The sequence below is a fragment of the Haliotis cracherodii genome, unplaced genomic scaffold (assembly GCF_022045235.1).
Source record: "Haliotis cracherodii isolate W230 unplaced genomic scaffold, xgHalCrac1.p SCAF_15, whole genome shotgun sequence".
NCBI lineage: Eukaryota > Metazoa > Mollusca > Gastropoda > Lepetellida > Haliotidae > Haliotis > Haliotis cracherodii.
Window position 1 is genome coordinate 34146949 of NW_027266270.1, and position 25241 is coordinate 34172189.

Here is a 25241-nt window from a genome sequence, read left to right on the forward strand (position 1 = left end):
AGTAAAGATTTTTATGATTATGGAAATATGTTTGTCTCTTTCGACTGATCACATACAGGTACCAGAGCACAAGGAAAAACAACGATGATCGTATGATTTTATTGATAGATGAAAATTAATGAAAATTAAGAAGATACGCATATGGATTAAACGGCTTTATAGATCCATAACCTACTAACTTTATTCAAAAGGAACCACTTCCAAACTGACCCCTCAAGGTGATGCCGTTTAATATTATTGGGTTAAAACGTCACCTCAAATATTCAGTTCTTATTGGAATAAATATATCAAGAATTGGAGCAGGTGAATCCATGCCAACCAGAACGGGTTTTTTTGGGACGTTACCATGCCACCGACATCTTACCCACATTCGTTGAAGAGATGGGTACTTCTACAGGAGACTTGCATCTTCTTGTCGGCATGGTTTCCACAAGAAGCAGAGAAAGGACCTATGTGCTGCCACCTTTGCAGCCATGTGTGCATTGATTCAGAAATATCACGCTCGGCATATGTGCATTGTTGCCTTAGGGATGAATAATGTTTAAACAGCCACAGAAACAACCACCCAAACGCAACATAACGGTTTTACAGTCACCGCAGATAGTCATCCGTTAAGTTTTGGACGTGCAGCAATTGCATAGGGCATTTTGTGTTTCTTTGTATCGAACACAGCTCTCTGAATATTGTCTGTTGGGCGTTCCATACTTTTCTGAATATTAAGCATATGTTAAGTTGTTCATCTTTGCATATGTATCATGTTACATATTAATTTTATATATTGTTATTTTAAGTGTGATATCATACGCCAAAATAATATTGTACAACAAATAAATATATTCGCAACAATACATGAAGCATCGTACAATTTGAGTGAGTGAGTGAGTTGGGTTTAACGCCGCTTTTAACAGTATTCCAGTTATATCTCGGCATGGCAGCTTAATGTGGGAGGAAAGCCCGAAGTGATGTAGGTCTCAGACGTTGACCACTTGGGTGAAACCCACTAGCACGGGTATGGTGCTGGGAACCTGGAAACATAATCGGGGCGAACAGGGATTCGAACCCACAATCATAGGTTTCTGGTGTGCCCAAGAGACGCATCTCTGCACAACGAATTGCGGCGCCTTAGACGACTGGGCCACCAGCGCCCCCCGTGCAATCTGAAGTCACTTAAGCAATATAAGATGCAACTGTAGTATGCATCTTGTTGCAGCTTGTAGACCTTGAATCTATTGTACTGTCTCCGTTTCTTTCAGATATATGCCTGAAGGCGCGACTGACCATGGAGTTTCACGTCTTGACGCACCTGTTGGTTCTATGGCTGAGTCTTCTCCCTGCAAATGGTATGTAGCTTAGTCCATATATCCTGTGGCATTGTTACTTTATAACAACGCATATGGATACTTTATAACACCTACGGTATTCCTATTCTTTTGGCAAACTGCGTAGTGTTCATTCAAAATAGCCATGGTTTCATAGTTGATAAAACAGGCGACACAGTTTTCCGTGTAGAATTGCGTCCCTTGGTCGTGCTAGGATCCGTTCTTATTGGGCTCCATTCCCAGTTTTGCCCTAATTTGCCTTTGATTATGTCAGCCCATGTACACCCCGATAGACCAGGCACCTAATGTGAAATGATAATTATAAAAATAATAATAATAATAAAAATAATAACCAGCCAGGATCACCCAAACCCTCTTGGCTGCATTTTTTATTTTAATCTGTAAATAATTTAACAAAATAATAATAATAAAAAAAACATTACATCCGTTGCATCCTGGTTTTTGATCACTCACTTTAACATAGTCTTCACTTTACAGCCGCTCTGTGGCACTTTCCTTGTTTTTGGAGATACCAAACCGGTACATTATTGCATTGGAAACGCGATAATCATGCAATTGTTACACAGTTATTCCACATACATAGACCGTTGTTGCAATCCTTAATGCAAAATTACTCTTAACATAAAAGTTTTATATTAAGGGTTACGTGTTAACATTAAGGGTTAATATCGTACATATTGCCCCTTATTGTAAAAAAATCTTATAAACAAAGTTTGATTTGAAATATAGGATACGTTTTGCTCTTTGCACATTTTTCATTGTTTTTGCTCGGTTTCTTGTAATTATTCGTAAAAGGCGACAGCGTGAGAAACTGACTTTGCTCAGATCGGACAACAAGAGGGGCTATTATTAGAATGGCAGGCTCGTTATTGAGGACATGCCAGCTACCACTCTTGAAGGTGATGAGCTTCAGTTGTCGGTTCCAGTCGCAGATCGCGACTCAAGTGGAACATCGTCAACTGTGGATCAGGAGCAGGTGCTGCGCTCAAGGCCGAAGGTTAACTCAGCCTCAGAGAAATAACGGGGTGGCCAGGGCTGTTATAGCGAGCCAACATGCAAAAGCATATCTTACATTGCTTGGAATATAGAAGGTTTAACCAATAAACTGTCCGACATTGGCTTTGCTTCTTTTGTATCGCATCATGTCATTGTTGCTTTATATGAATCATAGTCAATAACTAATTACTTCTTATGTGACATGACAATGAACAGTTTTCAATGTCATGGTACAACGACAACATATGACTATCGAGCTCCAAAATTGAATATTTGTATCTATGATATTAAATTAAATATAGCGACTTTATAAGGTACAATAAATTTACTAAACATCTACCCGTGCGTTTCCTTTTTGAAGAGTGTAAGTTATGAATAAATGTATGCACCACTGTAATATGTAAAATACTCTTTCTCTGTACATGGACCAGTGGTTTGTGAATGAAGACATGGTATTCACTTACTCACTCCATACAGTGTCGGGGGCACGGGTGGCCCAGTCGTCTAAGACGCCGCGATTCGCTGTGCAGAGTTGCGTCCCTTAGGCACGAAAGAAACCTATGATTGTGGGTTCGAATCCCGTTTCGTCCCGATTATGTTTCTAGGTTTGACAGCACCATACCCTTGCTCGTGGGTTTCACCGACGTGGTAAACGTCTGAGACCTGCATCACTTTGGGCTTTCCTCCCACACGCCGCGATATACCTGGAATACTGTTAAAAGCGGCGTTAAACCCAACTCATTCACTCACTCACCATACAGTGTCATTTGTGCTCAGTGGGATATAATGCCTTTTCTCCTCAATGAAGTTTCGTTGTTTATATATTATCTATCCAGGGCCCACTTGCACAAAGCAATCTTAGCACTACAACTATTGTAAGCCTATCTTAAAGTATGGGAGTTACGATCATCTTAGCGCTAAGATCGCCTTGTGCAAGTGGGGCGGGGGCTGTTTTTTTTTGCCAAAAGTCTCAAATAAACCGTTGAACCCTGATGTTATGTTTATTTTATTTTTTCTCGAACTTATATTTAATTCCGTAAATATATACTAGTTATCTTGAATAAAATTTCGGGACTTGTGTAAGCTGATATTGTTTTTATCTTTCGAAAAGACCTCTAATAGAATTCTTTGAATGACCCCTAAAGCATTGGAAGTACTAGTATTTGGTTCAAACTGATCATTTTGTTCTCATCACTTATGTTGCCAGTGTGAGTTATGAGAGATGTCCGCTGATGACAGATACTGTGCAGAGTTGCGTCCCTTGGTCACGCCAGAAACCTATGATTGTGGGTTCAAATCCCGGTTCGCCCCGATTATGTTTCTAGGTTTGTCAGCACCATACCCGTGCTCGTGGGTTTCATCCAAGTGGTAAACGTCTGAGACCTGCATCACTTCGGGCTTTCCTCCCACATTAAGCTGACACGCCGTGATATAACTGGAATACTGTTAAAAGCGGCGTGAAACCCAACTCACTCACTCACTAGATAGATCGATTGGCTTTGGTGTACATAAAAGCGACAGAACCCTTTCCATATTCATAAAACAGCTCTGCCAACGTCACAGTCGGTTGCACGATTCCGACTGTATCATGAGCATGTGTTTATTATCACAATCAAATAGTGACACCAGACGCCCGCGAAAAGGTGGGCGTATCCGTTCCCACCGGCGGCACATGCAAAAGACATGGCAAATGTTCACCTAAATTACACGGGAACATTTGTACAGGTTAAAATAGGACTTTGCGTGGAACATGTTACCCTGCTTTGAACACTTTTCAGTCAGGGGGGCCGCTAAATTAGATATAAAATTGGGAAACATTTTAATTATTTGTGATTTGTGTATTTTTGATAAATTTTATTATTATTATTTTATTAATTTTTACCTTATTTTGCATTTAAGGAGGTAAATGGACATACATCGATGTTGCTTACAACTACGTGAAAGGTTACGACTTCGGCCACGAACCTATTGGCCGGAATTACGTCCGAGGCGAGATAAAGGCATGTCAAAGTATGGAGGTATACATTTCGGACAACGACGACTGGGACAACTACGCCTACTACCAACTCGACTACCACGAGTCCTATACCGCTATACTTGATGGCGGTATCTATCTCACCTGGGAATTTGACCTTGTGCTTGCGTGTGACACATGGAAGCCTCTGTGGTTTGCATGGGAGGGGACTTCCTTCTCCATGGGGCGTGGACTCGAGCCAAATGTTGACACGTATTTGACTGCTGATTTTGGGAGATCATTCAGCAAGAATATCCTCATCCTAGCATCGTTATCAACAGAGGCGTCTGGCCAATGGAGGTGGCTGACAGGTAAAATCAACGTCTTTATACAGTCGAACCTCCTTAATCTGTTAATCCATTGTTCCCAGTTTCGTTTTGTCCAACTGAATGAGTAGTGAGTGAGTGAGTAAGTGAGTGAGTATGGTTTTAAGCCGCTTTTAGCAATGTTCCAGCAATATCACTGCGGGGGACACCAGAAATGGGCTTCACACATTGTACCCATGTCGGTACCCATGTCGGGGATCGAACCTGGCTTTTACTAGTAGGCTACCCGACCGCCCCTTCTACTGAATGAGTATTGAGTGAGTGAGTGAGTGGGTGAGTGAGTGAGTGAGTGAGTGAGTGACCGCCCCTCCTACTGAATGAAGTTACGTCTGTTTGTGAACTGTGTTCCTTTTAATGTGCGTAATGAACACTGTGTATATGTTTGAAATGTATATTACGTATGCGTGTGTATTCCATGTGTATACTCTGTATATACTATATGTGTATATACTCAGTGCATACTTCGTGTGTGTACTCAGTGCATACTACATATACTCTCCATGTGCATATCTGCCCCGTGTGTATATTCTGTCTACCCTGCGTATATCCTGCGTTTATACTGCATGTGTATACTCTGTAAGGTACCTGCATGTATATATTCGGTATGTATACTCCGTGTTTATACTCTGTAAGTTATCTGCATGTATATATTCGGTATGTATACTCCGTGTGTATACTCTGTAAGTTAACTACATGTGTATATTCGGTATGTATACTCCGTGTGTATACTCTGTAAGGTACCTGCATGTATATATTTGGTATGTATACTCCGTGTGTATACTCTGTAAGTTAACTACATGTGTATATTCGGTATGTATACTCCGTGTGTATACTCTGTAAGGTACCTGCATGTATATATTTGGTATGTATACTCCGTATTTATACTCTGTAAGTTATCTGCATGTATATATTCGGTATGTATACTCCGTGTGTATACTCTGTAAGTTAACTACATGTGTATATTCGGTATGTATACTCCGTGTGTATACTCTGTAAGGTACCTGCATGTATATATTTGGTATGTATACTCCGTGTGTATACTCTGTAAGTTAACTACATGTGTATATTCGGTATGTATACTCCGTGTGTATATTCTGTAAGTTAACTACATGTGTATATTCGGTATGTATACTCCGTATACTCTGCATGTATATTATGTATGTATATTTTTCCATGTATCCATCTCTGTTCCCAGACGAGCCTCCCCTCTTCAACTCCCCCTCGCCTGACGGTAACGAGGCCCTCGTTATACCGGAGGACACAGCTCAGTACCAGGCGGTGTACGTCCTGGGGGGCACGGACCCTGAGGACGACGAAATCACCTTCGCAACTGACACCCCAAACACCAATTATTTCCAGGTTGGAGAAACATATTAACTTGTCAGGATGAAATAACATTCCAAATACAAATCATTTATCCAATGTATGAAAACCTGAAATATGTGTATTGTATCATGTACACTACTGCCTAAAAGTTCATTCCCCTAACACGCGTTGAGAACGCGTGTAACACGCATGTGACACGGGTGCTCAACGGGTTGCACACGGGGTGAGCACCCGTTGGACACGGGTGTGCAACGGGTGTGCATCGCGTGTGCAACCCGTTGCACACGCGTGTGCCACGCGTGTAACACGGGACCGGGTTCCAGTTGAAGTTGACAAATTTATCAAATGAATAGTGAGATAAAACAAAACAGTTAGATGTGAAATTTGAGTTAATGAGCGGCCATTGAGCTGTGTTCACCAGACCGTAAATACAAGGTCGGCCCATCTTAATTAGTGTTCGGTTGCTAGACTTTTATGGCATGAACCATTCCACTAGGGTCCAGTCTAGCCATTGTGGCTAGCCGACAGTAGAACAGTAGTGAATTTAGATGCGAGTTTATTGCTAGGGGAACCCCCGTGTTGACACGATTGTCGCGGGTTGGTAAATGTTCGCTATTAATAAAATGATTGTTTGTGGATTGCGAACATATTCATTTGCCCACACGAGTCATTCCATTTGATTGCAAATATAACGTTTTTCGTTTGCCAAATTTATGCGTTAGACAGTACAATTATGATATAGCCGTCACCACTACTAATGTCTCATTATTTCACGTAGGAATATGTCCCATTTCCCCACACCCCACTTTCTGTGTTGTAGTTTGAAAGAATAAATAAAAGAAGGTTTTGTGTGGGACACTTTTATACTAATTATAAGAGGATGTTGTAAATGAATATGAACAGCCATGCTGTCTGACAGTTGATAGAATTTGAGATCTTCACAATCACCGGGTGTGACCATGTAGACAGAATCTCGTTAGGGTTTGTGATTTTTACATTGCCCAATGACCATAGTGAGTATTGCTGGGGATACCAAACGTAACAGTTTATTATTAGAGGTTGTGAGTACCTATACCACGTAGATAGGATATCTTTAGGATTTTAATCCTTCTTTGAGAGGTATTTAGAAGTTGGAGTACTACGTTAGAAGAAGATTTTGGGGTGACTTTAATCCTTTCTTTCTCTGTGGGTAATCCTTTCACGTTGATTGGAGGAAGTCACTCAACCAGGTCATGACAGGTCGTGCGTTTACTCACTAACTACTGTGAGCGTTTTCGGCATGACATTTTTTCTTGTATAAACATAGAAACGATGCTCACTCACTCACTGTTAATCTTCTGCAGTTTGCTGGCAAAGTGGGGATAAACCTCAGTGTCAAAGACGATCAAACTTAGTTCGAATCCTTGTTTATATGTGACATCTCCCAAATGGGGACATTTTCATAAACTTGGCAAGTGATGATGAATTTTAATATTAATATTATTATAGTTTATGAAATTGTTAATAAAACTTTAATAAAATTGTGCTTCACTCTCACGAAAAATATATTGTCTGTGAGTAAATTTATATGTCACGTTACATCGGCATTTTTCAGTGATATTGGGACTACATGAAACATGGCTGGTTTTACATTTCTGATACAGGTGCTTGACTGACTGAGTAGTTCATGATCAATAAGATATGTTTAAATCAGTCAAGTTTGCAACAACAGATGAATAAGTTGATACATTTGGACCGCAGTTACCGATTAACAACTAAAGACATAGAGACAGGGAGGAGATATATAACCAAACCTATGATCCTGCTGAGACAGTTGACAGTTAGAACGTTGGATTAAATGACAGTAACTAATTTGAACATTCCCCAGTTATATCATAAAATACATCATAACTCATAACAGTCCGAGAGACAGCTTCCAGACATATACTAGTATTGAAGGGACAATCGCTTTTGACAGTTTAAAAATAAACTCACCTTACAGTGCTTGGCAAGTCAAAACTTACCTCCCTGAGTATGTTTTTTAGGTTTGACTATGCTTGTGGATTTCAGAGATAGACATGATTGGTTAGCTACAATGTTATTACAATAAGCGAAAATGTCTTAAAAGTCCACAGTTTGTGTGTTATAGATCTATCAACGTTTTCTTTTATTGAACATAATATTTGCACTATATTGCTGTAAGCTGTAAATAATCTAGCCTCCCCATGTACGTAACTTACATATATTTATGTATGACCAGAACAGCAAATAAAGTTCTGGTAGATAGGTACCTCGGAGATTTAACGTGCGCTTTCCGACTTAAGCCTATCTCGCACACGGGGAAGCACTTATACTATGAGGGTAAAAAAGCGTAATGATTAAATAAAGAAGTGCACACACACACACACACACACACACACACACACACACACACACACACACACACACACACAATTAAGTTTAGTCCTTGTAGTAGTCTCTTGGTCAGCTTCTCATCCTGGGGGTCGGGATTCTCGTAGAGAATCTTGGCAAGGAGGGCGGCGGTATTGGCGACGAAGTGGTTTGAGGTCGGTACGCCACTACTCTGGAAGAAGTGGTACAAGTCAGTATAGTTTGTGATGTCGTACTCGATGTCCTGTCCCCCCTTCTTGTGCACCATGACGAAAGGGACTCCTTGTTTGGCGTAGAGATATTCCTTTGGGGTGTTGATCTGGTCAATCTTGAGATCCGGCCGGGGCTTGTAGTGGTTGATCGGAATGTCTGATTTTTCCACTAGTAAATAAAGTTCTTTGGTATGACATCTTTTATCCCTGCTGACGTTATCCTAATGTTCAATTTCAGTCTGCCTCACCAAGCGTAAGAAAGCATTGTACATGTTCTGATAAACCACACTGATGCAATTAAGCAAATGAATATTTGCTGTGGGCAAATATCTATTTTCTATACATATTTGTAGATATGAAGCATTCTAGTTAATTGTGGATACACTGGGCAGACAGAATTGTGTTTATTTCCAGGCCATCCTGATCGTCGTTTACTACTATAAGGTGTATGGTTGGAGGCAAGATCAAAGGCGCCGCACAGCATTTATTAGACGGGGTCGTCCGTTTCGCTTTGAACAACCACCCCACCTGTCTGTAGGAGTTATATAATCGGTGCGCAAATAACTGTGTCAAGTCCACTGCCGGGCTGATGCGGTGTCAGTGTCAGCGATGAACATGAATGCTCAAATCGTAGACCTGTAGCACTCACAAGTTGCTTAGCCAAAATATTTGAAAAGTGTATATTCAATTCTCTGATAACAGCAAATATAACCTTAGAAAAAGATTCAACATACAAACAATCAAATGTAGAACACAGACCTATGCTTATTATCATTTCTTCTGGATATGATCAACCTACAGAACCCTCTATCCGATGAAGTAACTAATGATCGTTCATTAAAAGAAATCAAATCCTTAATTAATCGTTCTGATGCAATTATTAATAATTTTGACTTCAAATATTTTCATAGATCATGCTAAATTGTCCACTGTCGCCTTAGGCTCGGCTGCAGTGACTTAAACGCTGATAAGTTTAGACGACATGTATCAGACATACCAGACTGCACTTGTGGATATCACCTTGAAGATGCAATTCACTTTTTCTATAACTGTTAAAAAATACGATAATATCAGAAATACTGTGTATTTCTACACACATGGGTATGGTCTAAATATGATATTACATGGCAGTAGTTAAGCAGTTCTACAAACATGACTCTTCTTAAATCAGTTCATGACATCATTGTCAAAAGCAAAAGGTTTGAGTAGCTTAATTTTATGCATGTAATAAAGGAAAACTGCATTACCTTATTTCACAGACACCACTTGCTTCAGTGTATTGGCTTTGTGTATTTCATTTGTGCATTTTGTATGTTTATGTTCATCACTCTCTTATATATATATATATCCAGCTGTTGTTAAGTTGTTACCTGGAGAGATATTACATAAGCAAGTTTTGCTTGTTTATCGATCCAGATTTCTTTTGAAATAAAAATACGTTTAAGCCAACACAGCTAACCCCAAAACACATGATTGTAAACTATTCAAAAAGGAGCACTAATCTCTGGCTTCTTCTCGGGTGTCGGACTCAAACTCATTTATTCTTAGAATAACATGACATACAATTATCTACAATTTTTATTATGTACAATTTAACAAAAATAATAAAAATAGGATACGTGGATACTAATACAATTTACCAATTGTATTGTACACATTGTTAAGGAATTTAGATAGGCATTTTAGATTTCTTAGACTGTTAGTGGTCATAATTTTCTTAAATGTTTGGAAACTTAAGATATTGCTTATTTAAGAGTTCATATCGCCGTTGGTGTAAAGCTTCACATCGGAATGAATAATGCAATTCATCTCCCACAGCGATAGAATCACAGAGTGGACACTGGCTGTCTTCCCTGGGAATGTTCAGCCATCGACCAGTTTCAACTGGTAATCCTTGGTTAGAAAGTTCTGAATTTTAGTATTGGGAGAAATATTGATTTCGAGAGCAGTAGATATTTCGCAAATGAAGGTTGATTCTTCAGGTAAAACGACCTTTGGATTTCCGCTTGGGCTTACTAGCTGCCGTGAGTCAAATTGCTCGTTAACGCAACCGAGCGTGACAAGAGACTGGGCTACCAGTCTGCAAGGACAGCTAAATAAACTTACGCATTTTTGAAAACTGCTTGGTTACCCGTGATCTATGAAGATTTCAACAAAGGGCACATGGTAATTAATTTCTTCAGCCTAAACAAACAGACAAATAACGGCGAAAGCTCATCGTATGTCGTTATTTGGAAATACCCCTGATTGTTACAGTTTGATAATAAAAAAGTATCCCTGAGTGAAAGCATTTGCGGATTTCGGATTGTGTGGATGATACAATTACTACTCCCTTGTTGTCATACACATTTTCTGGTATAACCCTATACTTCTGTATTTGTCGTAATTCACTTGCTGCTTAGTTAATGAATTTATAACATGTATACTTAGTTGTAGCACCACTCAGATTACCGGATAAAGGTTCAAATTTGGTCTTTCTTGTACCTGGGGTAATTATTTAATCTAAATCCAGGTTTGAAGTGAGGTGGAATGTGAGTTATGCACGTGGCAGCCCAGCAAGAGATGTATGATCAGTTGCTTTACTTTTTTTGTAAATCAACCTGATCATTCCCAGACATCAAAGGATCAACAGGAAATGCGTTGATTGATTAATTACTGTTATCTTGCACACTGGATATGTCAAAAGTAAGTGTTTACATGTGAAGGTAGGGTTACTGAACCTAGGGAATACACTCATATCATGGCGTGAAGTACAGATGTAAAAACAACATACTTTGTTCAAAGGGTAACCGATAATACACTGACTGGTTGTTCATTGTTATCTAACTCAATGTATGTTTTTAAGAACCGTGGACATTATAAAAATAGTTGTCACGTGGGCTTTCTCAGCTAACTTGGCACCTATGTGAAACAATTGAAACAAACTAAGTGATCAGTTAAGAAACAAACACGGGTTATAATATTCGATACATTTAAATAACGTTTAAAAACGATATATTTAAATATTTTAATATATTTCATATATATTCCAAATATTGTTTCCAAATAATTATTATTTAAGGATTTGATTCTCACATAGACATTTGACATCGAATAAATATTTTTGTACAGCTGCAGACGCAATGGATATTGTTCCTTTATGTTGATATTCCCGGATACATTATAACTTTGGTAGGTTGTAATAATGATGTTTGCATTTTGTTTTCATTCATTCGTTGCAGCTTTGAACAGAATCATTCTTGTTCCTTTCCGTTTGGTTGGGAAGTTTTTCGATGCGCGATAGACGTTGTTTTCACAAGTATTTTCTTTTTTAAGCGTGTATATGTTACAGTCAATGTGTAAAATATGATTCACTCAGGCAATTTATTAAATATCTAAATATTTCGGTCATTTTACAAATTGACTGATTAATCCATTCATTTATTTAACCGACTGACTAAAAATGATAAAGACGACCAAAAGAGCTTAAACACATCACAATATATTAATTATGCTAAGAAAAGAAGCCAAACAATACAGAACTGTACTTGGTGATGATATTAAACATAAACAAATATTTGGAATTCGTTATCATATTCATTATAAAGATGGACATATTTTTCAGTTAATTTGTAAAATAAACTGAATATTTAGGCGTTTAATACATTTCCTTAGTTAAATCTGTTTACATTTTGAATGTAAACATATACACACGGTAAAATAAGCAATGTTCAGATGAAATATTTACTTTGTGTTGCAAGTCAAAATAGTGTACACGAAGATCGCACAATTACCAAGCAAGTGACTTATCAAAACTGCATCACCATTACCGATGCTCCCCACAGATATACCTACATTTCAAAAACTGTATTTCATTTTTGTTGATCAGTGTGACCATACGTCCTTCTACTTTCAATAAAAATGTGCTTACGAATGGCGAGCACAGGTCGCGAACAAGTCTAGATTTCTGCTATGTCATCAGGGTACTCACTGGGAAAATACAGTAATGCACAGGTAACAACTACTCCCGCGGAATTGCTTTAGATCAGTGCTCTTTTGTACGTTGAAATACTATATATTGTGAATGCCAAAATGATGTATCAAGGATCAAGTAGAAGATACATTGACCGTTGCACTGGGAGTTTATTCAACAGACCGTGAAAATAACACTGCTGTATCTTATTATTTATTTTAGATGACGCAGTCAAAGCTCACTTCTCCTGGCGGCCATTATCGAACGGCCAGCTAAAACACAACCCCGCGCTTACGTCTACAGGTCTCTTCCTGTAGTACGGTAATTAGTATTCTCTCCCTCAAGTGTATCCTCAATGATATAACCCACCCTCATTAATTACATGCTGCTCTTTTCCAGCCTCACGGCTATGGAGCTGTGATAAAGAGTCCAAGTCATCATAAAGTAATTAGGGTCCAATAAAAACAATGCGCCGCCAAACCTCATACATATTATCACTGAAAGTCGTACTACAGACGGTTAATGTCAAATCACAATAAAAGCATTTCAATTGCAATAACATGTTCCAGGACCATGTATTCTCTTAACACCATCGGATTTAGAAGCAATGGTCGTATAAAACAAAACACATCTATTTAATCACAACAGTATTCATGTTATTCCCACAAAATCACATAAAGAAAGGAGACATTAGGAAATACATGTGTATTATCATTTTTCGTCAGGATAACAAAATTTTCTCTCCTTGTTACCACCTCCAGGTTCAGCTTAACACGGGTCCTCCTTTGGTCAAAAGTTTGTTCCCCCTCTAATGAGTGTGTCACGCGTTGCACACGAGTGGCGGACGGGGTGCACACCCGTGTGCAACGCGTTGCACACGGGTCTCACACGCGTGACCAACCCGATGCACACTGGTTGCGTAACGCGTTGCCCATGCGTGTAAGGGGAATGAACTTCTAGGCAGTAGTGTATATCTATATAACAATAATCTCGGTCATTCTTTCTGTCCCGTCACTATTATCTCGATATTAATCTGTCACACTTTGTTCTGAATCTATATTGTACTTATTTATGGCGATAGCCACTATAATCTCAATATATATTTCATCACGGCACAAAAGAAACTCCATATGTATCGTATCATGACACTATAGTAATCTCCATACAAAAGAAATCTTAATATGAATCGTATCGCGACACTATAATATCAATATGTATCGTATAACGACACACTAATTTCAATATACATCAAATCACGACACAATAATATCGGTATGCATCGTGTCACGACACTTTATATATCAATATGTATCGTGTCACGACACTATAATATCAATACATATCGTTTCACGATTCTATAATCTCTATATGTATCGTATCATGACACTTTAATCTCAACATGCATCGTATCACGACACTATTATCTCAATATGCATCGTTTCACGACACTATAATGTCAATATGCATCTTGTCACGACACTATAATCTCAGTGTATACTTATTTCTGTTTATTCAGGTGTATTACGGGTATATCTACTTGATGGAAACCCTCGACTACGAGACAAACGGCCCAAATATGCTCATAACCCTAACGTAAGTAAAATCTTCCCCCAAAACCTTCCTTATCGGTTGTAGGGTGCTGGTGCGGAGGAGGAGTAATACAAGGGGTTTTCTTGTGGGCTGGGATCGTGGCGTCGGGATGGGGAGAAGTTGGTTGTAGCCACGGTCATATACATTCACTCAAATCTCATCGTTTGTGCTTCAAGTTTTATGTAGTCTCCAAGAAATAACATAATGTATTTATTGATACAATATAATTTCATTCAACTTATGTTAATGACAATGACATGTAAAATCATCACATTTGAATGCATAAGCAAACGCATTATCTGTCATCCATCAAATATATGTAAGTGTAAACATTCAGTTAAACATATTTTAAGTCGATACAGCATAGTTACGTGTGTCATAGTTATCAATCCCGGATCTCCATGTTTTTTTTTCTGTTTATCGGCACCATACCCGTGCTCGTGGGTTTCACCAAAGTGCACGTGGTAAACGTCTGAGACCTGCATCACATTGGGCTTTCCTCCTACATCAAACTGCTATACAGTGAGATACTTAAAAGGGGCGGTAAACCCAACTCACTCACTAAGTCTGCTTCCAGGGCAAATGATGGAAGGCACACAGTGAGCAACACCATGCTTCTAAAGGTGACCAATGTCTATGACGTCACTCCGACCATCACGGCACACATTTTGACACTTCCAGAGGGGACACCCGTAGGAACCAATATTGGCTCTGCCTTCACTGTGGTCGATGGGGAGGAGGGAGACTCCTTGACGTACGCTATTTCTGGTAGGTTAAGAAAGTCTTTGGAGCCGCTATCGTATATTTGTTTTGCAATAACAGATGAAGGAGTCACTGCATGGTGGAAACGACTGAATAAATAAAAGCAACAGGACCCTTTCCATGGTCATAAGACATCTCTGTCAAAAGTTGTCATAAACACTTGCAAAGGCAAGTCAATTGTTTATCTGAACAAATCAAGGGAACGTATGTTACAAATCAAATCGGGAATTGCATCATTTTTTCACGTTTTGAAAGCTTTACTGACGCCTTGAATGTTGTAGGCTTGACCAAAAAGCCTTTCAGCAAGAGTTTTATGACACTCTTTGAAATCTTCGTAGATTGTACCTAAAACATTGTAGATACCAAGACTGGTGCTGTTTGAAAATTGCTCGACATAAAGGGAATGTTGACTATTGGAAAGTTGAAGTCTTCCCTCTTGTCATAAAGTCTTGTGGAGAGTTTTTAGTCGCTCTGAATCTTTATAGATAGATCTCACTTGTCACAATTATTTCTATCTCAGGTGTGTAAATCAGTGGAATGGAATTGGCTATTTGACCGTCATTGAACGATAACAGATCATTCACATACTTCTTTGGCCTAATTCCCTTGTTTTGACTTTCGCAATCCGATCAGAAATTCCTATTCACGTGCACGGGGAACCCGGTCTTTTAATTTAAATGGTTTAAAACACATATATTTTGAGGAAATATGCTCAAGATCAGACAATTAATGACCGACCATGTTATAGGCTTTGATACTTTCAGAAATAACATAAGCAATGTCCTTCGCCGGAGGTGAACGTTACACGCGACCACCAAGTCACCGAATCTGTCTAACCGATACTTTTAGATAGGTACCCAAGTCATTGTAGTATGGAATCAGAGCCAACTGTCGAATCATGGCAACAAATGCAAGTGTCATTAGGAACCGACCATTTGATATTGTTTGCTTAGGTTGATTTTATCGAAAAAAATATATTCTTGAAATAAATAGATATGCTTCAGATTGTTGAAAAGGAAAGGATTTGCCTGCCACTAAAATTACACTGTTGCAAAATGTTTTTCTTTAAAAACAATTCAGGTTCATAGTTTTAAATGTATTATAGCTGTAGCTGAAAAAATATCTAATCTCGATGCAAACCCCAAGGCCATGCCTTTTGATATAACATTTGTTTCAATTTGGTGTATTTATTTCTGGAAGTAATGATCTTAAAATTAAAGAATTCCCTGGTACTAGTTTAATATGCACTCTCATTATCTCACGGGTTATTAATAGAACAAATACATATTATTTCTCATAAATTACATCATTTGTGATTTTTGTATGTTTTTTCTTATAAAAAATATATTATTTATTCAAAACATTATCGTAAAGGTAAATGAACCATTCTGAACTACATGTAAATCCACGTCGCTTACGTTTGGAACACTGTTATTGACATTGTCCTGTTCACACATTCCACCATCTCGACCTTTGGTACCAAGAAGTCTATTTCAAATAAGCGTGATACGAGATTTTGGTCAAATCTCGCGTTCTCGCATTCTTGCAATAGATACGTCGCTTGTTTTGAAATACGCTTAAGTCGAATTATGTTCAACTTGAAGTTACCATGTTAATGACATATTTCACATTAATCAGCCTGTATCATATGATTAGGGATGATATATAACATATATTTCCAGGTTCTCACTCGGACTTTTTGTCCTGTGATTCCTCCAGTGGGCAGATCACCATCGCGAAGCTAATGGACTCGGAGGCCACTACATTCGACTTCAGCGGACTTTCACTGAGTGTTACCGACTTGGGCGGAAACCAGGCCACCTCGGCGTTCGACCTGACCATCTCCGACTACAACGACAACATTCCAACGTTTTCACAGGACTACTATGAAGTCATCGTCAACGACGGTTCTTCATCAGGTATTGTGAGAGATACTGAATCTTTTCGACCCTACGCAGCAGATGATTTATGTGATAGAGGGTTACGTTTACCATGATGAACACGAACCCTTCAGGATTTGATTGCGGCTATAGGCCACGACTAACATTTAGTATAGTCAACGTTTTTGACACGAGCAAAGTAGTGTGATGAGTCTGACATTAATTATACATATATACAGTGGCTGATGCGATGGAGATAAACATACAAATGCTGCCGTTAGGTAAGTATCGCGTTGACGATATCGTCATGTAGGAATAATGCTTGCGATGTCGTCATGTAGGAATAATACTTGCGATGTCGCCATGAAGGTATAATACTTGCGATGTCGTCATGAAGGTATAATACTTGCGATGTCGTCAAATAAGTATAATACTTGCGGTGTCGTCATGTAGGTATAATACTTGCGATATCGTCATATAGGTTTAATACTTGGGATGTCGTCATGTAAGTATAATACTTGCGATTGCGCCATATATGTATAATACTTGCAATGTCGTCAAATGGGTATAATGCTTGCTATATAATGCTATTGCTGGATATGACGTTATCTGGATATGGATAACGTAAACTAACTAACCTGCCACGACAGACGTGTCAAATCTACCCTTACAAACTCTGTTTCAGGCGACATCCTGACGGTAGCTGTGGCAGACAACGATGTTGCCAATCAGGGAATTTCTAATTTCATTTTCTCACAAGACGGCTCCACATCCGGGTTCTCCTTCAGTCTCAGTGGGAATACACTCAGTATCACCGCCGCGCTGGATTACGAGTCTCGGGAAGCGTACGACTTTAAGTACGTGTTGGTCCTGCAAGCTGTTGACAGCCCCCCTTCTGGGGACCCACTGACGGGGACAGCTGCTGTTGTCGTGAAGGTGAAACAAGGACACTCCTTATATTTCCTTTCATCATCCATATGTTTGTTTTGTTAGTTTTGTTTGTTTGTTGTGTACGCCGCACTCAGCAACATGAATACAGTCAGGATTCGATGCTGGACCAGACAATCCAGTGACAGACATAATGATCGTCGATCTACGCTATTGGGATACGCTCACATACATTAACTAAGATCCGCCGATCCCTTTAGTCGCATCTTACCACAAGCATGAGTTGTTGCTGAAGACAAACTCTTCGTATGATATATATTATTACAGTGAGTGATGTTGCTTTGTGTCACAGACAGCAACATATCAGCTATATAAGGGCGGCCTTTATATAATCGAGAATGCCAGAAGTGATGGGGGCAAGATGTGGGGATTATCAAACTGTATCAATATATTACTGTTGCCCGCAATATATCTCTTAACGTGTGGGCCTGGCCCTTCATGATATTCTATCAGTCTTGCTAACTGTAGGTGTATTTGGATAGATTGAGCCTGTCAACGAGCACACACCGTATCTGGCATCTACTCCGCCTGGAAGCAGTATCGCTGAAAACACAGATGAACTGACCGTCATCACCACTATCTCAGCAGCTGATGATGACCTCGGCCCTGATGGTGTCCTCACGTACTCCATTGATTCTGTGACGCCAGGTAAGCCACGTGTAACCCTTTCCCTTCTAGTTTCTGTGGCACAGATTTAAAGGTTATAAACTAATTTATCATCCCAAAACGGGCTTCCGCGGAGATATCGCATGGGTGAGATCGAGGGAAATCTTCCAGGAGATATGAAATTGCATCACAATGCTTTGCAGACGTCACCGTTACCATGACATCATAATATTAGGACATCACTAATCTCTGCCACTGAACTGTTTAGCTTTACAAAATACATTCAAGTTGCTGCATAAAACTGATTACAAACTGATAACGTTTCCCTTACCCTCGTGTCATTCGATATCAAATATATCAGCATCACCTAGCCTACATTAGCTGGCTGAAGTCGTCACACGTCCTATATCATCTGGCTGTTGTTATCACCTAGCCTACATCACCTGGTTGTAGTCATCACAAGGCCTACATCACCTGGCTGTAGTCATCACCAGGCCTACGTCACCTGGTTGTAGTCATCACAAGGCCTACATCACCTGGTTGTAGTCATCACCAGGCCTACATCACCTGGTTGTAGTCATCACCAAGCCTACATCACCTGGTTGTAGTCATCACAAGGCCTACATCACCTGGTTGTAGTCATCACCAGGCCTACATCAGCTGGTTGTAGTCATCACCAGGCCTACATCATCTGGTTGTAGTCATCACCAGGCCTACATCACCTGGTTGTAGTCATCACAAGGCCTACATCACCTGGTTGTAGTCATCACAAGGCCTACATCACCTGGTTGTAGTCATCACCAGGCCTACATCACCTGGTTGTTGTCATAACAAAGCCTACATCAACTGGTTGTTGTCATAACCAAGCCTACATCAACTGGTTGTTGTCATCACCAAGCCTACATCAACTGGTTGTTGTCATCACCAAGCCTACATCAGCTGGTTGTAGTCATCAACAGGCCTACATCAACTGGTTGTTGTCATCACCAAGCCTACATCACCTGGTTGTAGTCATCAACAGGCCTACATCAACTGGTTGTTGTCATCACCAAGCCTAAATCCCCTGTTTGTAGTCATCACCAGGTCCACATCACCTGGTTGTAGTCATCACCAGGCCTACATCACCTGGTTGTTGTCATCACCAAGCCTACATCAGCTGTTTATAGTCATCAACAAGCCTTCATCACCTGGTTGTAGTCATCACCAGGCCTACATCACCTGTTTGTAGTCATCAGCTCGTTGTAGTCATTTTTACTTGCGAAAGACTTGTACGTATTTCTCTACCACAAAAAAACCCCTCATGGTTATGTCGACAAGCCCGCTAAACAAGCCACAGTGACCTAACGGTGGTGTGATATAAATATCCATCTCACTGTAAGATAATTGTATGTCGTGAGACATTGCGATAATTCTCGGACGCTTCAAACTACAGATGGTTATTTTGTTGACTCTTTGTACTGTGAAGATAAAGAACAACACGTCATTCCTTTGCGTGTGTAGGCGGTCTCACGATACCAGTGGGTCCTCCTTACAAAACGCGACGATCATATTATCTGGATATACTATCCTGGGCAAACAAACAACATTTAAGCTAGAATCGGACACGTTTGGCTTTGGGTTTTGTCTATTAGGCAGTTGACATTTGGTTTGTTCGAAACGCACAATCCCGTTCCAATAGCTATGGTCTTCTATAGTGAACCCTGTATCCTACATAAGAATATTCGTTACAGTAAACTATCGTTATAGGAGAAATATGACGGCAAAACTTCTGAATATCTCGCAGGTCTTTTGTACAGCCTGTTTGTACAACACTTTCGATGTGACAACACTGTGTACTCCAGGCAATGCTGGAGCGCTCACATTCAACTTTGTTTCAGTCACAAAGAGGGAAACCTTAAGTTTTTAAAGGCCCGCAAGTAGCTCAGTCGTCATCTTCCCCAGGCAAGGGAGTTAGCTGACAATAAAAGTCCACTTTCTACCCTTGCCGAACTAGGCTGCAATAATGGAGTTATATTTTGGCTGGACTAACGAATCTATGCATACCCCAATCAAAGTCGCGAAACAAAATCGACATCCGGTTCGTAAACTGCCGTGCAGAGTTCGGTCGATTGCAGGATTTGTAAACATGTGAACCGACAACTTACCGTTTTTTACATATATTTTCTAATCTTGTTTTTGTTATCAAGATGCTCAATTGATTTGATGCAATTCGCGAAGTAAGACGCATTTTATTACAATACAGATCTTGATTATCGATCAGATCGTCTTCACTGGGCTATTATATTTGAAGCAAACGCAAGTAATATGTGAGGTGGAATCTGACTGGTCCACAGGACATAGTTGCAGTCAGTTGGAAGATGCTAGGTCGTCAAAGGCACAACAAATCGATGTGAGGCGTGGTTCGAATCCCAAAGTCACCCTGGTTATGTTTCGATGTTTGTCAGCATCATATATGTGTTCGTTGGTTTCAACAAAGTCTTGTACCTGCATCACTTTATGCGTTCCTCCAACACTTAGCTTACAGGACACGTCTAAGGCGCCGAGATTCGCTGTGCAGAGTTGCGTCCCTTGGGCACGCCAGAAACCTATGATTGTGGGTTCGAATCCCGGTTCGCCCCAATTATGTTTCTAGGTTTGTCAGCACCATACCCGTGCTCGTGGGTTTCACCATAGTGGTAAACGTCTGAGACCTGCATCACTTCGGGTTTTCCTCCCACATTAAGTTGACCCGCCGTGATATAACTGAAATACTGTTAAAAGGAGCGTAAATACTGTTAAAAGGGGCGTTAAACCCAACTCACTCACTCACTCATTACAGAACACGATACCATTCAAAGCGGTGATGAACCCGTTTCACACACAAGTTTTTTCAACTTCAAATTCTTTCATACTTATTCTCTTGAAACATAGGGGCGGTCTGGTAGCCTAGTGGTTAAAGCTTTCGCTCATCAAGCCGAAGACCCGGGTTCGATTTTTGACATGGGTACATTGTGTGAAGCCCATTTCTGGTGTCCCCAGCCGTGATATTGCTGGAATATTGATAAAAGCGGCGTAAAACCAAAACTCACCCACTCACTTAAGAAACAGAATAGTTGCTACCCCATTGTTCATGTAGACATTAATGAAGCACAGGCATTACTTTTATATATGTAGTTATAAAATAGACACCTTTAACTTAATATTCAAATTTCATTGCACACAAAAATGAAAATTGAAAGCGACCAAACCTAATCAAAATTTACCATAATTCAAACAAATCATCTAAAAAAAAATCATAAATAAGCTTTTCAATAAAACAATGTCAGTGGTATACAACCACTAAAGTGCCAGGAAATTCATTTATCTTTTTTGGCAGCCTCGGGAACAGGTCTCTTCACTGTCGACGCCAGTACGGGAGAAGTAAAGGTCGGAGGTCAACTTGATGCAGATGCTGCTACAGGTGGCATTACCAGCTACAGCGTCTCCTTCAGCGTCTCCGACAACGGTGCAACTCCCAAGTCCACCACAGGCTCAATCACTGTGTCTGTCACAGGCGTCAATGATAACAGTCCCTTCTTCGACCAGAGCGGGTACACTGTCAATGTTGATGAAGGCAGTGCTGTCACTATGCTTGCACCTGTTACATCCGACCATGATGGAGATGCACTGACCCTCACCATACAAAGTGGGAACGATGATGGCCTGTTCGTGGTCCAAGGCAGTTCGGTGGACCTTGCGGCAGCCCTTGACTATGAAACCAGCCAGCACCACGTTCTCATTCTCAGGTATTAGTCTCATGATTCTCACTTTAGCATTTTTTAAAGTAATGTCACGGCGGAGGACACGTCGAATCGGTTCCAATCTACTCTTGCTTCACCTGGAAACCTGTGCACTTCTTTTCCAACCGTCATAATGTATCGGGTAGCCTAGTGGTTAAAGCGTTCGTTTGTCACGCTGAAGACCCGGGTTCGATTTCCGACCCGGGTACAATGTGTGAAACCCTTTTTTGTTGTCCCCCGCCGTGATATTACTGGAATATTTCCTAAAATCTGCGTAAAAGCATTCTCACTCACCTATTCACTTATAAAGTATCACTATTGCTCATATGCGAGTATTATCAATAAGCCACCATCCCATCCATGCATTGTGCAACATCTTCATCGCCGTGATGAGTCATTAATGTTATTTTGTATACAGGGATCGATTATGCTCAAGTAAAGTTCTGGGGTATGCTCACACACATATATTACAGTGATAGACAAATATTGCCTCACTCAATTGGAATGTTCTGCACTTTTTGGATGAGCTTAGCAGCAGAGGCATATTTAATAGATTCGATCTTGTTTGCTTAAGCTACCGGGTTTGATCGTCCTCGAATAAGATATATATTCCCACCGGGAGACAACACACAATTCCAAAATGAAAGATTATGTACATACCGTAACGTAAACAATATTGAACATCCGTATCAATCACCTTTATATGTCCGTCCTGAAAAGACATTCGAAAGCAATACATACCAAATAAATATGTAATTCGACATTCTGACCAACAATCTATTCGCCTCATGGCAACCACAAATTATCAAGATGTTAAGTCTGTTATGTTATATTTAGAGCAGAAATGTAAAGAAATTAAACTTGTGAATCTTTTTGTAAAACGATCCTGTACTGTATTGTATGCACTTCGTGTATCTAAAGCGGCGTAAAACCATACTCACTCACTCACGCATGTATTTGTGTCTATGGCCTTTCATGGTGATCATTGGAATTTGAATTTGAATTGAATTCGTTACGAATTTGAATATCAGTGATTCCTCAGACGGTTCTAAAATTTCTTTTTCCCTATCAACAAGATACACAAAATCATTTTCAACAAACCCTGTTTCAGACATAATATTTATGTATGAAAAATATAAAGGACAATTAAAATATATATTATCATTTGATAAGCAGAGGAATTACACTTTAACAGTGCGCGAGTGGCCTGATTGTCAAAGGTGTCGTAATGCGTTGTGAAGATTTGCTTCCCTTAGTCATACCAGAGTCCTGTGGTCGTGGATTCCACTACCAGATTCTTCTTGTTGATGATGCTTGGTTTGTCAGCAACCTTCCTCGTGGGTTTCAAAAAGGTGGTAAACGTCTGCATAAAAATGTAGTGGAAATGATAACTTACGGGTCATGTCATCTCAAGTCAGACACGAGTCACTCCAGGGTCCGCAGGTGATGGGTTCGAATCCCAGATTCGTCCCAATTAGGAATCCTGGAATACCCGAGGACCTGCATACGTTTGGCATTCCTGCCATATTTAGCCGATACTCCGTGATATAGCTGAAATTCCGTTTAAGACACTCCCTCCCAAACACACCATTACATTCGTGATTGACTCTCAATACGTTTCTTCACCAGGGTCAGCGATGGTACACATTCGTCCGATGTTCCGATGGTTGTGAACGTACAGGATATTAAGGACGAGAGCCCGACCATCACAGTTGTATCCAACACATCTATGGCAGAAGAGCAAACTATAGGAACACGGGTATCTGGGGGACTTGTCGCCTCCGACCCAGATGCTGCAGATACCCTTAGTTACACCATAAGTGGTGAGTGACCTACATTTGCCAAGATTATGTAAACCTTTTTGCAATAGTAAAGCATAAAATATTATTTTACAAATTTGGCACCAAGAGGAGGCAACCGGACCCGGACTTACGGCGCGACGAGCAAACGCTAAATCACCACACTACCCCGCCACATGTGACTGGTAAAGTTACACATGCCCTATATAATATGTAATGAGGTCAGGCGAAATGGGGTTTAACGTTGCGTCGAAGAGTATTGCGACGTTCATGTACGTGCGTGTCTATGTGTGTGTTGCTGTTTGTACTAGTCGGACCAATGCCGTTTTTATAGTGCTAGCCCACTGACATACCATACTGCAGCTTAACATGAATACCCCACTCAGACACAGCACACTGACCCCGAGCCCCTGTTTTAGCCCCTCAGGCAGGCTGACAACAATTTCCATCTTTTAACGTCTTTTGATATGACGCGGCTTGACATCGAACCCCGGACCTTCCGCTCTCCGGGCGGACGCTCTACCACAAGACCACGGAGAGGTTAATGTGCATTGAACGTCATTAACGGCTATGGGAGGCTGCGGGTGTGTTCACTGTGAGTTCAATGTCAGATTGTACCTCGATTATTAACCTCGACGTGTGTCCACTGAGCGATGTGGGTGTAATGAAACTGACACCTGCCCCAGTTAGGGCTGAAAACTCCCCACCCCTCCTCCCGCTCCCGAAAACCTTCAGCAATAACAGGGCGGGTGACACCAAGAAAATTAGGCTCCCTACATTGTAACCAATGTGGGGATCGAACGCGTCTGAGCTACCTCTCCGACGTAATAGTGAGACGAAGCCATGTGGTAGTACTGATAGTGCAGCGCCCATGCAGAAAACTGCGTCCAGCTCACTGCTGCTACATTATGGTTATCCAGGATCCGGGAGCACCTACCTCAACATTGACTCAAGTACTGGAGAACTGACTGTCGCCCAGAACGTGGACTACGACAGCGGATTGACACAGCTTGTCTTCACAGTAACGGTGACTGACACAACCTCGAACCAAGCATCTGAAACAGTAACCATCTCCGTCGAGGACATCAATGACCTCTTCCCTGTGTTCAACCCCTCTGTTTACGAAGCTGAAGTCACAGAAAACTCTGCTGCAAGTAGGTTCTGATAAGTTACATTGTGTCTATTTTTGTACCCTCTACTAGGCCGACCTCCTCATTCTCGTCCATGTGTCCAGTCAATAGCATAAAAAAATATAGTTAAAAGTATTATATCTACTTATTTTCCCCAAACCGTAGAGTAAGTGATATAAGTTAACACCAAACTAAATTTTACAAATGTTCAAGAAATGGATTCTGTAACATC

General features: G+C 40.4%; 1 protein-coding gene across 1 annotated transcript in view; it reads left to right on the plus strand.

The window, feature by feature from the left end:
• Positions 1–1314: 1314 nt before the first annotated feature.
• The window catches only part of LOC139461661 (protocadherin-16-like), a 74285-nt gene continuing 50358 nt past the window's right edge, over positions 1315–25241 (plus strand). Inside the window, exons 1-12 of the mRNA XM_071243120.1 lie at positions 1315–1340; positions 2267–2337; positions 4236–4661; positions 5872–6035; positions 14053–14129; positions 14704–14894; positions 16571–16807; positions 17454–17704; positions 18199–18364; positions 21678–22086; positions 23710–23903; positions 24800–25033. Of these exons, the coding sequence (XP_071099221.1) occupies positions 1315–1340; positions 2267–2337; positions 4236–4661; positions 5872–6035; positions 14053–14129; positions 14704–14894; positions 16571–16807; positions 17454–17704; positions 18199–18364; positions 21678–22086; positions 23710–23903; positions 24800–25033 (2446 nt within the window). The remainder of the gene's footprint in view (positions 1341–2266; positions 2338–4235; positions 4662–5871; positions 6036–14052; positions 14130–14703; positions 14895–16570; positions 16808–17453; positions 17705–18198; positions 18365–21677; positions 22087–23709; positions 23904–24799; positions 25034–25241) is intronic.